This window comes from Oppia nitens, unplaced genomic scaffold (genome assembly GCF_028296485.1).
Source record: "Oppia nitens isolate AA-2021 unplaced genomic scaffold, nextdenovo-longstitch-racon4-pilon3 scaffold6_pilon_pilon_pilon, whole genome shotgun sequence".
Taxonomy (NCBI): domain Eukaryota; kingdom Metazoa; phylum Arthropoda; class Arachnida; order Sarcoptiformes; family Oppiidae; genus Oppia; species Oppia nitens.
Genome location: NW_026533250.1, coordinates 2178547 through 2197450, shown reverse-complemented (window position 1 = coordinate 2197450; position 18904 = coordinate 2178547). Strand labels below are relative to the sequence as shown.

General features: G+C 19.2%; 1 protein-coding gene across 1 annotated transcript; it reads right to left on the bottom strand.

Annotated features, from left to right (window-relative positions):
- Positions 1 to 1329: 1329 nt before the first annotated feature.
- Positions 1330 to 18325, bottom strand: LOC128962216 (calbindin-32-like). The gene is made up of 10 exons (XM_054308573.1): positions 17873 to 18325; positions 5299 to 5384; positions 4774 to 4863; positions 4581 to 4667; positions 4444 to 4500; positions 4204 to 4340; positions 2964 to 3066; positions 2765 to 2836; positions 1563 to 1752; positions 1330 to 1467 (listed from the first exon to the last, which is right to left on the bottom strand). Exons 1-9 carry the CDS (start codon positions 18003 to 18005, stop codon positions 1618 to 1620), a joined length of 900 nt encoding a protein of 299 aa, XP_054164548.1. The 5' UTR covers positions 18006 to 18325; the 3' UTR covers positions 1330 to 1467; positions 1563 to 1617.
- Positions 18326 to 18904: the final 579 nt, after the last annotated feature.

The following is an 18904-nucleotide window of genomic DNA, read 5'->3' as shown; positions in this document are numbered from 1 at the left end:
CATTGACTAATATTGCAAACAACACGCTATTATATAAATTGCACTAATTTTTCATTAAAATTAGTGACTTTCAAACAGACTTTTCTAATGTTATACATATTTTGCTTTAACTCATTTCGATTAGTTTATTAAAATAATTTATTATTAACAATAAAATATTTTTATATACTCATCAATTTTCTATAGTTTTACATACAATATAAAGTATAATTTTTTTCTATTTTTTGTTATAATAGTTCTAAATTATGCAATAAATTTATAGCAATAGTGACTACAATATAAAGTATCGTATTTCATGAAAATAAAAAACACAAATAAATATTAATAATTTATTCATCACTACAAATATTGTGTCATTAAATCATAAATGAATTTAATATTTTAATTACTTCATATAATACTAATATAATCAAATAAATTTTTAATTTTATACAATTAAAGCATATAATTAAAACAATTACTTGAAAATTATAGTTTATTTCAAATTAGTCAATAAATAATAACAAGTTTTTATTTTTAATAATTTATTTTTAATAATTGTTCAAATTTACAGTATTAGATTTTTAAGATAATAATAAATATTATTTAGTACTTATAATCTATCGAAAAAACAATTATGTATTTAACAATTAAAATGTGCTAAAGTGATAATTGAGTTTTTAAAGACAATTTTAAGTCATAAAATACATCTCTAGTTATTCAATAGTACCTGAAATTGTTATTATCTATATTTGTTGATATTGTGGAAGAAAACAATTAAAAGATTATATATATTTTTAAAGCTAATTATAATTTACTAAATACTCTGATATAATATGTGTTTAGCTTTAGCTATAATCTATTGCAAATATTATTAGTACTATAACTATATATTAAAAAATATCTGTTTAAACTAAAACTAATAATTGAATCATACAATCTGTATGGAACCTTAATATTAATATTATGATTTGATTATGATTTTTTAATTAAATAATATAAATTATCAAACAAATAAACTATTAACTACTTTATTGCTAGTAATTCAACAATTTTAAGTAAATTTATTTTATTTTAGTAATTATTAATTAAAAAATAAGGGCTTTATATTAAACCTACAAATTTGAGTTATTTTTCAAATAGGATTTAGTACCTAATAATATACTGTAATTGTTTTTGAATTGTATTAAAGTACATATATTTTGTTATTTCTATGTATACATAGATTAATTTTTATGTGTAGATTTTTTATATATTTTATTTGTAGATAATATTTCAAAAATAGCCCATTTTAATAGAATTTGATATATTTATATAATAATAAACCATTTGTGAGAAATATTTATAGAATTGTTGCAAAAGTGCTAATAGTTAATGAAATTAATAGAAGTGTATATATATATATATATGTGTCGATAATTGGCACAAAAAAATTGTCCAAAATTCTGGACATTTCGATATTGCAATAGATTTAGTGAATCGTCAGATCTGCAAAAAAATGTTGGTATTCAGTAAATATGAGACAAAATTTAAATATATATATATTTATCATAAATATGTATATAATATATGATATATCGTACAAATGTATGTCCTTTTTTAGTGAGCATTCATTCATACATTGATTGATTGATTCATTCATTCAGTTGAGTGTTTGGCCAACGCTAACAAAATCATAGTCAGCTCTTTCTTATTGATTTTGCCGTCTCTATTGTAATCACATCCCGAAAGTATTGTCTTCTGAAATTCACCCAAATCTTGTGCGTCATAGTCCTGATTACCAATCAATAGATTACAACATTAAGTTTATTATGAATTCAATTCAAGTAAATTCAAAAAATAGTTTTATATTATAATAATATTATGTTTAATGTTTAACCAACAAAAATATTATTTATAAAATATATATTTTAATTAAAAATTAATTTGGATTCGCATGCTTAAATTCTATAATCAATTGATAAAATTATTAATAGAAAAAATATTCATAAATATTTAATTTATATTTAAGACTTGTATTAAATTTTTAATATATTGTAGATTCTATAATATATAATATTCTATTATATTCAGTAGTTATATACAATTTGTTGTCTATTTTTGGAGAACAAGTAAAGATTTGTAATGTTAATCAAACATTTATTAAAAGTGATCCAATGGTATGACACTAAATATTGATTAAGGCCTCCGGTTTACTTTAAGTATAAAAATTAACGAAAAAATAGGTTTGTGTATAAAATGTTGTTTTGTTTGTTGCAAACTATTACATAAATAAAGGATTTTGTGTAAAGTTATGTTATATTATAATAAACGAAACAATAAATAGAAATGAAGTTCTCATCGATTCTATGAGATTAGCGTTTATTTAATTATTGTTTTAGCGATTTCTATAAAAATATCTCTCTTAAGACACTTTACGCGATAGGAATAGTAAACAACACATAACTTTAATTTATATATTATATAAAAGACTAAAACATTTACTTACTATTTATCGGTTTTGAATCAATTTACAGCTAATTTTGTAATTTATATATAAATATAAGATAAAATTGTAAGTCGTTTTCCAAAAGGACTGTTCATTGGCTTAACAATTCCTATATACAAAAAACAATGTCTAAATCTAACGATACCTTAATTCAGTAAATGAATAATCATATTAATAAACAACTAAGAAATTGGATTTACTTTTAAGATAATCAACTAATATAATGAGTAAAACAGTAAAATAATGTGTGTGTGTGTGTGTGTGTGTAACAGTGTGTATGTATATATAAATGTCAACCTTCTTGACGAGTTCCAGTAAATCCTTAAGAAATCCTTTGAGCTCTTCATTTTCAATCGTTCCGTTCTTATCCTAAATTCAGGTTTTAATTCAACCAATCAATTGATGAATCCATTTATTAGTGTTATTATAATTATGTTCATTACATTAAACTGACACAACATTATCAATAAATTAATGTCTAAAATAAATGACTTACTCTATCATATAAAGCGAAGACTCGTTCAATATCTTCTTTAGTCAGTTTTGAGGCGCCTTTGAATGCCGAACGACACAAGAAATTCTCTTTTACTGGAAGTAGTCTTTTTGTATACAAGTGGATCAGTTTATATCCATTTTAATCATAATGTAATACTAATCAATCAATTTATGTAATCAATTGCTAAAATGCTTTATAAAAATTATTCAAATTCTACAGTAATATAACATAACAATTCTGGAAGTCATCTAAAAGTATATTTTGCGAAATATCCGAAATAAATTAAGATATTCATTAATAATAACAAAAACATTTCCGCATATATTATATGTTATTATTTTGTTTATCTAATTTTGTAACATTTGTTCAAATTGAATAACATTAGTATAATACTTATATGTTTAGATGAACTCATTTTTAATGAATCATTTGCTTTTATTTTTAAACAATACTTATGATTCAGTTATACTGAAAAAGTTTAGGAAAAATTGTGTATTTATATTATTATAAACTAATTTATATAATATGTTCTTTTATATTACTAACACTAATTATGAATCATACAAATACTCTATTAATCCAATCAACATTATAAAGAAAATTTAAGCAAAAAAACTTTATTTTTATTGGAAAAGTTATGTATTCAATAAGATTTAAACAAAATATTATTGATACTGCATATACGGTATATATATATTACAAAATAAAGAATTAATATATAATATACGAAATAAATATTTGTGAATTTAATATTAATAAATAAAAAAATACTCTTCAGATAAGTCTTTGCAATTGTAATACTCTTATTATAAATAAGGTTTTGTTTGTCTCTATTCGAGACAAATACTTAACAATAATATATACATATATATTGTACTCTATATGTTAGGTTAGGTTTATATATTGTATGAAATAATAAAAGGATAGCAATTTCTTAATTGAATTTGAAGCCTATTTTTGGCTCTAAATTCTATAAGAATTAATATTATTTGAGATCTTAGGAATTGTGGTCTAATCTTTCAATTTAAAGCTCTGTGTTAACAATTAATGAAGATTTATATTATATATTATAAATTATAGATTTATTAGCTTCAAGAATAGGTATTCTATGAGAAATAAATAAATAAATTAAATGAAAAATTTGCAATAAAAATATGAAGTGTATAGTAGTAATAGTAGTGTATTATATATTCAATATAAGAGATCAGAAATGGCTTTAATTATGAATGGGATGTCATACTTAGCCATTTCACTCAATTGCAATTTGCCGTCTTTATTGGCATCAAATATATTGAGTAAAGTGTCGGTGTATTCAATGAGTTTGTCCTCATCTATCGATTCTCGTTTGGCTTCTCTCAATAAATCCTTCAAGAAGTTCTGGATAATTGTCATTAAATAATATTAATAATAAAATAATGATAATATTTGTTTTCAAAAATAAATAATCATTAAAAATTTATAATACAGGTATCAATAATACCTTTAATTCATCGGCCTCTATGTATCCACTGCCGTCAGTGTCATACTCTCTCCAAATCTAATTAATAATTGTTATAAAAAACAATTAAATAAAAAAATTTACAAATCAGTCAAATAAATAGTGCAATGAATGCAAACCTTCATAAATTCAACGCTTGATTCCAAAGGATTATCGAAACGGAAGAGAAGTAAAAAGCTTTCCTCAAGAGGTAGGAGTTGTGCCAACTGTTAAAAACATGTAATTCAATGGTTTTATTGAAATTCATTTTTATAACAAAACATTTGATGACAAGTCTGTCATTTAATTTAATCTCTTTATTTTGACACATACTTCGCGTATTTCTATTTTTCCGTCTCTATTGTCGTCGTAGGCCTCCATAAAACACTCTTTTAATTCGGCAAACATTGAGTCCGTCACCAACTAAATGATTAAATGATTAAATAATAATTTTTTAATTTTTTAAAATTATTTTTATACAAAAACAATACAATTTTTAATTTTTTCTTTTATTTTTATTTATTTATTTAAGAAATATTTAGTTATTATATAATAAATAAAATTTAAATACACTATAAATGTATTGATATAGTAATTTAATTAATTATTTTAGTATAATTATTATTCTGATCTTATTTGACACCTATTTATTTTGGAAAAACTAATGAAGCAATTATTTATCAGTAGTAATGTATCTAAACCTATAAACAAAGCAATTATTGCAAATTATATTTTCAACATAACATCTCATTGAATGACTTTTTTAGATTCATTTTATTTTACAATACGTTTCTCATGTTTTAATTACTATTATATATCATTAGCAATAAAATAGTAAATATATAAACAAATCATTACCTCTGGTCCGACATCGATAGCATTTACCGAACTGACAAATTCCCGGAGAAAATTGTCCAGTTCTCGGCCCTCTATATAACCATTTCCTTAATTGAAAAATATAAATATGCAAAATAATTAATATTTTATTTAAAACTAAAAAATAAAACTCAATTAATCTTAAACTTAGTTTTTCTAATAATATATTTTAAGATTAGTCAAAATGCTAGTCAATATTTAATATTTTTTGTATATTTTTTTATTTGTATTTTATTTAAATATATTATAATAAATAAGTCTGACTATTATAAATTAACTGTATGTGATTAAGTCATACAATAATATATAGATAGAAATTAGTGCAAAATGTAATTTGTCTTTAAGCAAACATTATTCATTTATTACAATATATTAATTAGAATAAACTTAATTGTTATTTATATATATTTTGATTATATCAGATAGTTATATCATTTATTGTTTTATTTTAAATGTCATTTATTTAATTTATGACAAGCAATATATAATTTAATAATATAATTTATTTAATATAAGTATTTATAATAAGCAATTTTTAAATTATAAAAAATGTTAATTAAAATTAAGTGTTACGAATACAATTGAATTATATTTAATTAATGTCATATGAGATTTGCTTAAACATTGACACTTATATTCAATAAAACCGACAATAGAAACAAAGTTTGTTAAATAAAAATATAAAATTTATTATATTGTGGTTTATAAATAATAAACATGTTTTTGAAGTTGAATTTAGTTTATGGCAAACTATTTTGTGTTCACTTTAGTAAATGACACGTTATTTCACGCAATATATCGACCGAAATAATACATTTGAAGGACAGATATGCAACTGATTTGACCTCTTTTTTAATAATATTTTAGATATACTGTACACCAATGTATAAAATATTCATAAATGCTCTTCAATTTTAATATAAATGCATTTCAAAATAACACATTTCAAATTTTTAGATTTATTTATTTTAATCTATTTTAAGTTTATAAAATATAAAATTATTTACTTCAATTTAACAATGCAAAAATAATAATACTCTAATAATAAATAAGTGCTTAATATTTTTTGACTAAGTTAAACATAATTTAGATATGTATAAAATTAAATAAATTTTTTACTTATAAATATTGTTATTATTTTTAATACGATTATACTTATAACAGCTGATTGTTAAAGTAGTTGACAATTACTGGTGATTATTGATTACTGCAGTATATTATAGCAATGCAAATATGCACGATATATTGTAATTTAAGTAACTCATGTAATTTTGATGTGAAACTTCAATATTTCAAACAATTATTTTCATAATGACTTTATATACTATAGTATTTGTATATTGAATAATAAAAAATAATTTTATTTAATTTATTTAATTTTGTTAGATCTATTATATTGTATATTTTATGCGCTAATAAAATAACACAATTTAAAAAGTCCTATTTTAAACATTATGATTCTTCAAAATCAAATACAATTAGATTTAAATAAATTATAAATTAAGTTAAAGTAAGTTTTAATGTAAATGTCATTCCAATGAAAAGCCACATAAATAAACATATTTTTAAATCATTCGTAAAAAATAAAAGATATTTTTTATTTGACAACAAATTGATGTTTAAATTTACTAAAACTGAATTTCTATGAGAGACTGGAGCTGTCGGTATAAATGTATGATAACTTACATCAAATTTATATAACATTATTATTATATATGAATCTATAAATCAATAGCAAATAACATAATTTATATCATCGCTTATAATTTATTCTGGTTTTTTTAAATATTTGAATTTTTAGTATATTTAACAAAAAATGTATCAAAAATATATTTTTAACTTTAAAAATTTATTAGTTGCAGGTCTTTACTAAGTTTTATTCTTTAAGTAAATGTGATTAATGTAAAATGCTATTAATATTTAAAAATTTTGGTCAACATTTCTAACATTAGGTATCACTTTAATTTTATATAACTTTAATTTATAAAACTATTTATATACTACAAAATATTAATATAATATACTGTATATTGTGTATAATGTTAAACCAAGAGTTTATATATATATATATATATATATCTAAGAAATCTAAATAATTATATATATATATATATTACACATAATTTATTGGTATATAGAATACAGTTTATATAAATGTACTGTATACATTTTACAGTATGTAATATATTAAAAAGTTATAAATATTTTAAGAAAACTATAAATAAAACATTTGTTATAATGTTTTACTTCTAATAAAACAAAACAAAATTAAAATAATGAATATTCACATTAAATATAAATAGTTATAAAATATCATATAATTTATATAAAGTTGTTAGTGTTTATTTTATTTTAAATTTTATTAAACATTGTGAATGTCATTATTTTGTTTATAATAAACAAAATTATTTGCATAAATAATAATTATTATAATTTGTTAGAAATCTAACCTAGAACTAAATTAATATAATATATATAGTATTATTGGTAACAATGTTATGTAATTAATCATAAATAATACTTTTTGTTTTAAAGTCATTTACAAATTAGATTATTAATTTATATTAATACTATATATTATTAATTCACGTTTTAATAAAAAAAATTGTAATGATGGTCATAGATAAGCTCAACAGTATTTTGAAATTTAATTAAAATTGTTTTAAATTCGTAAAATAAAAAAATTAATTTATTGTTATATAATGTTTTTACAACGGTTGAAAAAATCCAAATGTTTTATTATTTTTAACAATATTTTCATTTTTTTCAAACATTAGATAATATAATATATCAACATTTTAAAAAATTAATTATTCACTAACAGTTAGAGTTTGGTTAGTTTACAGAGTGGACCAAAACTATAAATTTCTAAAAATATTAGAAAATTTATAGAAAGTTTCTAAAATAAATTTTTTCTATGGGTTACCATGTTAATTTTGTTTTATCGATATCTGTTATCGTCTAGTAAACTATAATTATTAATATTAACTAAATAGAATTATTCGTATTTTAATTAATTATTATTAAGAGTTAAAAAATTATTATATTTTATTATATATTTTATATTTTTTAAATTAAAATTATTTAAAAACTATACTTTACAATAAAATTAAGTTATATTTGCAAATAACAGATATTACTGTTATTGGAATCGCAATTGTATAATATATAGCTGCTATTGGCATAAATCTTTGTAAAATTAAATTACACAAATAAACTAATACAAATTAAATGAGTATGGATATCATACTCATTGTTTGATATAAATTAAAAAGTTATTAAAAAATATCTGTAAAACTTGTTATGTTATACTGTATAATTTATGCATATATATGCAATAGCTATGATTGATATAATATATAGCTGCTATATTATAGCATATTTTAACAATATATGCATTTTATGGGGATCCTAATGTATAGCATAATGATAAAGTATGTATTATATTAATACATACACACAAACACTAGTATTTTTTTGATAAAAATGTAAACAAAACTTTTTAAAAGTTTGTTTGAATATATTTATAATATAATTTTAATAACAGATAAAAATATTTAAAATATTATTTAAAATACTAAATTTAATATAATTTAATTTAAATATTCATCTGTTGTCAAGTTGTAATTGATTTCAATATTTAATTTACTTAACAAAAAAGCATTTTTAATTGTTTTGATGCGTTGTCAAGCAATTAATAATTAAAGCTTAATGATACTATAAATTGCTTAATAATATAAAATAACAAAATGAAATTACATATAAATTTATACCGGTTTATAAAAAATATAAATTTTTACATTTACTTATTTTCAAATGATATAATGTATAAAATCAAATAAATAGAATATTTTTTAGAAAAGCTTTATAAGAAATATCGATCAATAGGTATAGTAATATTGAACTATTAAAACCACTTTTTGTTAAATTAAAACCATTTTTGTTAACATTGTATTATACATTGTATACTATTTAAAATTAGAAAAATTGAAATTTTGTTTTATTATTTTATTGTTATTTGAATTTTTATAAAATTTATCTATGAAAGTCCATTTATTTAATTAGTTTTTTATTACTATACAAGTTTAGACTATAAAATGTGTAGATTAGTAAAAATAACTGTAAAATTCCGATTATTATAATACCGATATATTTAATTTTATTTGTAAAATAAATGACAAAAACACTACAAATATTTTACTGTACTTCCAATTCTTCTATTTAAATTTAATTGTAAAATGTATTTATTTTATAGAATATATTTTTAATATAAATTTCATTCAATATTTTTTAGATTTATTTATAAATATTAAAATTAATAAATATGTTAGATAATTATATATTATTTAGATTAAATAATGAAATTTATTAATTAATAATAAATAACTAATAATAAACAGTAATTTTAACTAAAAAGCTAATAAAATTCACAAACAAAATCTTTTAACTTATATTAAAAATGATTTACTTTTTTGTTGTTTTTAGTTAAATAAACAATTTCTTTACTTTGAAGATATCCCGGAGTGGCGTCCAAGAGATCAAAGACGCTTCAAGACTTATATCTAACTTTTGATTGATTTTTTATATATCAGAAACATTGATATTATATATAAAAAGTCTGTTTTTAGTAATCACTTATAAAGCTGTTTGAGAATATCATAAACACTCACAAAATGTTTGAATCCGATATCATTTCATTTCATTTTTGCTTTCGTCTGAATTCAATAAATTTATATAATTGATTGATAGTGTGTTTGTGTTTATTTTATTTTATTCATTTTAATTATTAATTTTTGTATATACTGTATATAAGTTAAAAAAAACTTTATTTTTATTTAATACATTACTTGCACTAATAAACTGGATTTAATTAAAAAATTATAATAATTTAAATATTATAATTATTACAATACAATATCTTTATTATATTATATTTGAAAAAATGTTTATGTTTATTTATTAGCATATATTAATATATGATAAGAGTAATTGTAAATAAAATTAAAATAGTATTTGTACATAAAAAATGATATGAGTAAATAAATTTAATCAAAATTTATTTTTTCTAATATAATTTTATTATTAACTATTTAAATTTAAAAAAAAATAGTATTTAAAATTATTTAAAACTAAATATAGTACATTAAATTAGTTTAATTATTGTCAACTGTTAATCAAATATAGTGTAATATATTAAAAAATTCTTTAAATTTATTTTATTCAGTGTAGATGTAATAAACTAAATATTATTCAGTATTTTACAGTATAATAGTGTATAATACTGTTATCATTAGATTATAAATTTATAGTATACTACTGTACATTGAAATGCGTGCAAAAGTGTATTCAAAAGATAAAAATTTGTTTACAAATTATTATAATATGTGTGACTGTAATACTGTACTACATAATAAATATTCAAATTTTAAAAATTGATTATTATTTTATTGCTACCAAATTATGTGCAAATTTTCGTAACATAAATGTTGTCTCTATATTATAGTAGTTTATATAGTGAATCAATTGATTTTTATACATATCTATACAAAGCATATTACAGTATAAATACTATAGAATTGAATCGATGAAAATAATATTTATATTTCACATAATATTAAGAATCATCAAATCTACACAAAATCATTAAAATAAAACTCAAAAAAAAATTCATTGCAATTGATTTGTTTAGTGAAGATTTAAAAAACAGTTTTTTCATAAATCCCAATAGATATATAAAAATTTATATATATATGAATCAAATAATAATAGTGTAACTAAATATAAATGTTTTGAATAGAAAAATCGATACAAAATTATCAAAAAAACTTACAGTATGTTTCAATCAAGTTTAATGAATTTTATTTATAAAACTATTGTTGCTTATATTAATAGTTTATGGTATTATTAATACAAAATATAATTAAAATAAACTAAAAAATAATATTAATTTTGTTTATAACATCTTTAATATTATTAAAATAAATAAAATTTACATATCAAATAGTTATATTAATATATTTAATCGTTTAATATGAAAAACATAAAAAATCAAATTTAAATAATTTATGATAATTAAAATTATGAAAATAAATTACTTGAAAGATATGAATGTCTGAAAATAATATTATTCTCTCAACAATACAAAATCATTATATTGTTAATGTATTTGTTTGGTCATCAGTGGTAATAGTATTAATAATATAATAAAAGACCTGAGTTTACAAAAACGCATAAATGATAATAATGAACATCAATGAAGATAATAGTCTATAGATTATAACAAAAGGTATACCTATTTATTTCTATACAACTCATCATATCGTTGTTAATAACTACTTGTTATAAGTATTTCTAATACTTTAACTAATTTTTGACGAACTCATTGAAACGGAGTACATGTTGTCTGAATTCAAAACGTCTATCGATCTGTTTTTTCGCAAATTTTAACTTAAAATTCAAATAGAGAATTAAAAAATAAAATAAAACTGTTTTTAGAAAATTTAACAAAATGAAGATAATGGCACACAATGGAGAAAGTTAGTACAATACTGTACATGTGGTCAATAGTCTACTGTATATTATATTTTGTAATAAATGTAGAAATTTATTGTATTTACGAATATGTGAATTAAATATCAAATAAAATACAATAATATAATATAATATAATATAATATAATATAATATAATATAATATAATATAATATAATATAATATAATATAATATAATATAATATAATATAATATAATATAATATAACATAATATACATTCTCTCAACATAACACTCAATGCACTGTTTATTAATGACTCAGTTTATAATAAGAAATTATATACTAGTTTTTATTTTATTTGTTGCAATGATAAAAATTCAAACATAATTATTTTGAAAGTTTTGATATTTGTCTAATGCATTGAAAAATTGAAAACATTTAAAATTTTGTTTGTTAATGTTTTACAATTATTATTATTGTTATTATTTTGATTTAAAATAATCTAAGTATTATTTATAAATTAGGTTCTAATGTTTTTTTATTTCTCTTTTTAATAATAAATTATTTATATATATTATAAATTATTCATAAATATTTTTACAATTGCCTTTCATTTTTAAAAAATAATTTGCTAAAATCTACTACTAATTATAAAAATGAAAATAATATATATTAATATTATTATTAGCTAAATGATTTAACTTATTTGTAATTTCGTTGATTGATTTAGAAAATAAAATTTAGATTAAAACCTAATTTACAATTTTCCATTAAATTAAAAGTATTATTTAGTGTAATAACAAATTTCCATAAAATAAATTAACATTACTTTTGATATAAACATTACCCACGAGTTTTAACGAAATGATATTAACTAAAATAAGGTAAAAATAGACAAGTATTTGCTTGCATTGAAATATTGAGAATAATGTCTAATATATAGTATTTATTTATTAATATATGAAATGCCTTTTCATGGCTTATATTGACTCCAGAATACGGAATCGTATGGCAAATGAATAAACGAATTTCTTATCGCTTTTGTACACAACTCATGGTTAGAGTTGTTAGACATTAAGATAACAATATTTACAATATTATTTGATTGTATCACTACTTAAATAAATTATTTTTATTTTATTTAAAAATAGTATATAATTTAACTATAATATTATACATTAAAATTTTGTATCATTTAAATAACTAGAAGTAGTAAACTCGTAAACAATTGGGGATAAAACTGAACTAATGGTCGCTATACTTGTGGGTCATTATTAAAGGAAAGGCATATAGACTACATAGAGACTCATTTTAGTTCAACAAACATAAGTGTTATACTAATAAAAATAATGACACAGTCTATCACTTTTAGTATCGTATATTACAATATACAGTATATTACATAAATTTGTATATACTGTAAACTATTAATATATTTATATAAAATTTTAATTACATTGAAAAATATAGTTTATGTATAAAAATAGAGTATTTAAATTTATAATTTAAATTTAAAACTAAGTTATAATATTTTCAAGGTATATTATAAATTATAGATAATATATCTAATCTATAATAAATAATAAAATTAGCACCTAATGGGCGGGTTTAAGGGGGCTAAGGGAGGTTTAAAGTTTAAGATATTAATATATTTAAAATATAAAGTGCTATTTTTACTAGTAATACTAGTAATCAAAAAAAAATATTATTTTAGTTTGTATTATTATTTTGTTTATATTCATGTTTTTAAATCAATTTAATTTTATATATAGAATAATTTCATTAAACCGTTGATTATATTAACTGTTTTGTTAGTATTCATATCTTATACTATATTAATAATAATCTTATAATACGAAACATACTTACAGTATATACAGTGCGTTCCATTTATTTATATTTTATTGAATTTAATATTTTCTCATTGAATTAACATTCAAATAGTTTTTCAGTGAAATATAAATAAATAAAATAATTTTTTAGATTATGAGAGTATTATATTAACAACTGTAACATATAGTCTTTTTAAGGGTCATTTTATCCTTAAAATGACATCAAATGTCAGGCTATTCATCATATTACAGTGCAATTTTAATTATTATAAAATTTTAATGTATAAATTATAAAAAAAATTAACATTGTTTCTATGGCTGTTTTAATTTCTATACAATTGAATCGCTGTTTTTCTTTACGCGCTATAGTAAACTCATCTTAAAATAGTTGGTATCGTTATAATTGTTGACAATTGTATTTTATATCCTATAATTTTCATTGATTTATGTTAATTCATTAAAATGTTATTTGACTTTAACTGGTGTTTCTAAGCAAATGGAACGCCCTGTATATACATTTGAGTCACATTTTATTTATACAATTTACAATTTATATTATTTATTAGTTAATATAAAATTTAAAAGCAATTTGTAAATTATTAAAAAGACAATTCAAACATTAAAATATTCACCAGAATATGGACCAACTCTAATAAAAATTAAACCATTATTTTTTACACATTTATTATACATTATCAAAAGCACAGGATTGTTATGTGGTGTTAAATATAAAAATACATAATTATAATATATATATATATTACACATGAATGTTAGTGTACAGAAAAATAGATAAACTATTTATATATTATTTTATATATTTTTAAATATTATAATTTTTTATAAAAAATAAAATTATCTATTTAATGTTATTATTTTTTAAATTAATACTTTTGATTAAAAGCATTATTATCATTAAAAGCAAATTCAAATAAACAACATTTTAAATGAATAAATGAAACTAAACTATAACTTCAAATAATTTTTCAAAACGTATATTCTATTAAAACGAGTTATAAAATATGGTATATATAGTATGTTATATGGATAATAATTTTTATTTATTTTTTGCAATGTATAGTTTTATGATGTGCAAAATTTTTATCCATAATTTATATATGAAAATAATAATATAATAAAAAATGATTAGCATTTAATAATTACTAGTTAATAAAAACAAACTTTAATTTTTAAATAACGTAGAATTATGTAATTGATTAGATTAATAAAAGTATTTTAATTGCTTAATGTTTTAAATATTTTCATAACTTAAAAATAATTTTATAATATGATAGATAGAAAATTAGCAATTGATTACACTTTGTTGAAAAGTATCAGTTATTAACATAATATTTATAATAAATTTTATTTATTATATTATCTTTTGTTAGATTAAATAAATTGATAAAATCAAAATGTTTTTTGTATTTTTGCAAAAAGTACTTAGTTTTTAAAAAATTATATTTTGATAAGAATTCCTATCTAATAATTATATAAAAATAGTCACATAATTACAGTATATTGTTATTGATATGATTCACAATAAAAACTGCTTTATTTATTTTATAGACTAATATTTTGATGTACTATAGTTTATGTGCCTCGAAGTAGCAAACTGTATACCACAAACACACATTATTATTAAAGTGTTATCCAGTTAGGTCGTCCACATTTTTTAGTACCGAATTTATATTAAAACTTAATATTTTATTGAATCAATGTTCATTTAATCTTCAAACTGTAAAGTTACTTAAGTTATATACAGTATATTAAAATATTTAGTTTATTAAAATTTTGACAGTTATATTTAGTAAATTTTTAAAATTATTTTTAATTATTTATATATAATTTTATTTCTAACTTGTAAGTTTATTTTAGCAAACAATATTTTATTATAATTTATAAATCTTATAAATAATTTTTATGTTTATTTATTTGAATATCCCTTATATTTGTGGACGTCTTATATCTATAACACCAAACAAAATTTTTATCAAAAATACAGTATTAAAGCTTTAAATATATATATAATTTTAGTATTACTAGACTTAGAATTAGTAGAATAAAAGTTTTAGAATAAATAAAGTAAGATTTTGTTTGAGTAAATAGAATTTAGATATAAAAACTAAATATTATTTTTTAAAAATAATAATATAAACAATTACTATATATTCTTTATATAAATTTATATCAAGCTATCAAATATTGTATTATTGTTTGCAATGCTTTAAGAGTTTTAATTATAATATGAATATAACTTTATTAATTTCTTTTTATAATTTTGCTATTGTAAATAATTGTAAAAATTAATATTTTATATTTGTAAAGTACAGTATATAGTTTTTTTTATTCTAACAAAATTGTTTACGAAAATTGGTATTAAAATAAATGTGAGACGATTACTAATATATGCGATAAAACTAAATTTGTTGATCCATTAAATATATACAACAATGTTTGCTTGTGTTTGTAATTATGGTTTGCTTTAAAACTATATAACTATTTCTTTGTTTTGTGTTTAGCATTTCATAAATAATTTTCCAAATATTTTAATAAAATTTTCATTTATTCCAAATAAATGTTTTATTTGTTTCAAAGATTTATATTACAGTTATAGTTGAAAATTTCCTTAAACTAAGAATTCAGTTTTAATGAGACTGTAAAATATTGATATTATTTATATATTATATAATTTGATTATACATGTATTAAATGCTGAGAATTGCAATTTTATTAAATAATACATAAATAATACTTTACTATTTAATGTTTATTTTCATTACAAGTGCATTACATATCTTTTAATCAAATTTTGAAATATGCTTGATACTAAACAAATTTGTTGTATTTAATTAAGTTTAATAAAATTAAAATATACATTACTATAGTTTAAATCAATTTATGCTAAATCAAATAAATTTTATTCTAAATGACAATATTATATTCAAACAATACATAAACTTTGAAAACAAATTTACATAATGTAAATATCATATCATTGAATTCAATAAATTTTCCATTTAATTAATAGTTGTATGAAAAATTCATAAACTATTTTATAAATATATTTGAATTATTTGATATTTTTAAACATTATTTAGAAATTATTGATTATTTTAAACAAAAACATTGTTATTAACAAATACATTATTATAAAATGAATGCTTTTATATTTATTGTATATTTTTAGTCATTTAAAAAATTGTTTACAAATTTAGATTTAAAATATATTAATAATTTTTAAAAAATCACATAAAATAAAACTATATTAACGAACAGTTTTTATTAAAATAATTAAACATTGTATTAATATAAATACAATAAATTAAAAATACTATGTTTTGATTACCACCAATTTATAGTTTATTAATACTATATTTTTAGAGAGTATAAATAATCGAATATATATAATATATATATATATATATATATATATATATATATATATATCTGTGTGTGTGATGTAATTATGTATACGTATAGAATTTACTGTATAACATGACATTATATAGTATAAAAACATAGTATAGCTGATATGTAATGAGATATCAATATAAGAAAATATGTTTTTTTTGCATATTTATCTACTGATATCAGTATAATGATCAGTTAGTTTTGATTGATTATACAATATTTTCAATATGATATAAATCATGTGTTTCATTAACAAACTTAAAAATTAAGTTAAATATACAATATTTAATATAAGATAGTAAATTGTAATATACAATATTGTACAAAACATACGCATAATATATGTTATATGATATATAAGTGAATGAGAAAATAAAACAAATCCTATCTATTATATTATAATCCGATTTTTACAATCTATTGAACACTAAATTCTTTATGCGCTGATTCCCAAGTTTTAAAATATAAACTCAATTATGTATATTATGTACAGTATTACCGTATATTGTATTAAATTATAAAGATATGATATGATATTGATGTTTGTCATATATACAGTAATACATATATATCTAGTTAGCAAAGTTATCTTTATGTAAAAAATAAATTTTTGTGAATTGTTTTATTAAATTATACATAATTTAAGTGTATAAGCAGTGGCCTTGGGTTTAGTACCACTTGGTTTGATTCGGCAATAATTTTAAGCAGTTTTTTGTATTGAAGATGAAAATTGAGTAAAACAAGTGCAATGTTGTGTTGCAAATGATTAATGAGTGTTGTGTTGTGAATATATAGGAACTGATAGTATGATTGCTTACCGTCTTTGTCGTAATGACTCCAGACTTCCATAAACTGAGTGGACGTCAAGTTCTTGAGCTGACGAGTATTCTTGTCGCGGAACTGACGCATGAAATTCTGACTGACAGATGATTTGACTCCCGTTTCTGCCATTCCTTTATCTAACTAACCCTTTTAGTACTTACTTTTTTTTGACAAAAACAGTTAAAACTGTATTAAAGTTTGAAGTATTGATAAATTCAACTTTTGTTTATTGTATGATATGTTATACAATGAGTAAAAGTATAGCTTAAAGAGTTTATTCTTGTTTTTACACAATCAAAACAATTGTTTTCTTTTAGAGAAAGAATTGAATATATCTATTGTTTATATCAATTGATGGGAAATGGGTTTAATAATAAAGCAAAAACAGTAGTTTGTGAGACACCTGTGCTCTCTTATAGCAAAACACTATTGAACGATAGTCACTGACAATAAGTTTAACAAGACTTTAGTTGGTGGCACCCGATGTTTGTGTCTTTCATACGATGAAGTGGTATACATGAGCAGCGCATGCGATCGATCAGTTGCACCAAAACTTATCGATCGTTTGTTTAGATATTCTCCACTAAAACTAAACTAAAAACAGTATAAAAATCTTATCCATTAAATGGTTTTATACTTATTCAGTGAAAAGAGAGAGAGAAAGAGAAAAAAATACATTTTTATCTTTTAAAAAATTTTATTCTATATTATTCTTAAAGATTTTGTTCTTTAAAACACAAAAATTTATGACTTTCTTTATTTGAATGCCTTTTGTATACTTTTTTTGGTAGAATATATGAGTGAGACATACAATATGATCAAACACCTGACAAATCGAAAGGAATTTCTGTTTTAACGGCAACTATAGATAGAGCACTAGTATTATATTATAAAGGCTTATACACAATGATAACTGTTTTCATGTTTATGTCATTTAGCATGAGTTACACAACATATATGATGAATGAATCAAATATTTTCCCTCAATATAAAAGATGAATGAAATCATTTTCTTTATATATATATAT

What these genes read in the sequence shown, in the direction of transcription:
- LOC128962216 (XM_054308573.1), bottom strand. Translation starts at nt 18,005, where the DNA reads ATGGCAGAAACGGGAGTCAAATCATCTGTCAGTCAGAATTTCATGCGT. An exon ending in GAGTCATTACGACAAAGACG is followed by an intron (nt 5,385 to 17,872) that starts GTAAGCAATCAT and finishes TTTTCAATTAAG; the next exon opens with GAAATGGTTATATAGAGGGC. An exon ending in TACTGGAACTCGTCAAGAAG is followed by an intron (nt 1,753 to 2,764) that starts GTTGACATTTAT and finishes ATTGGTAATCAG; the next exon opens with GACTATGACGCACAAGATTT.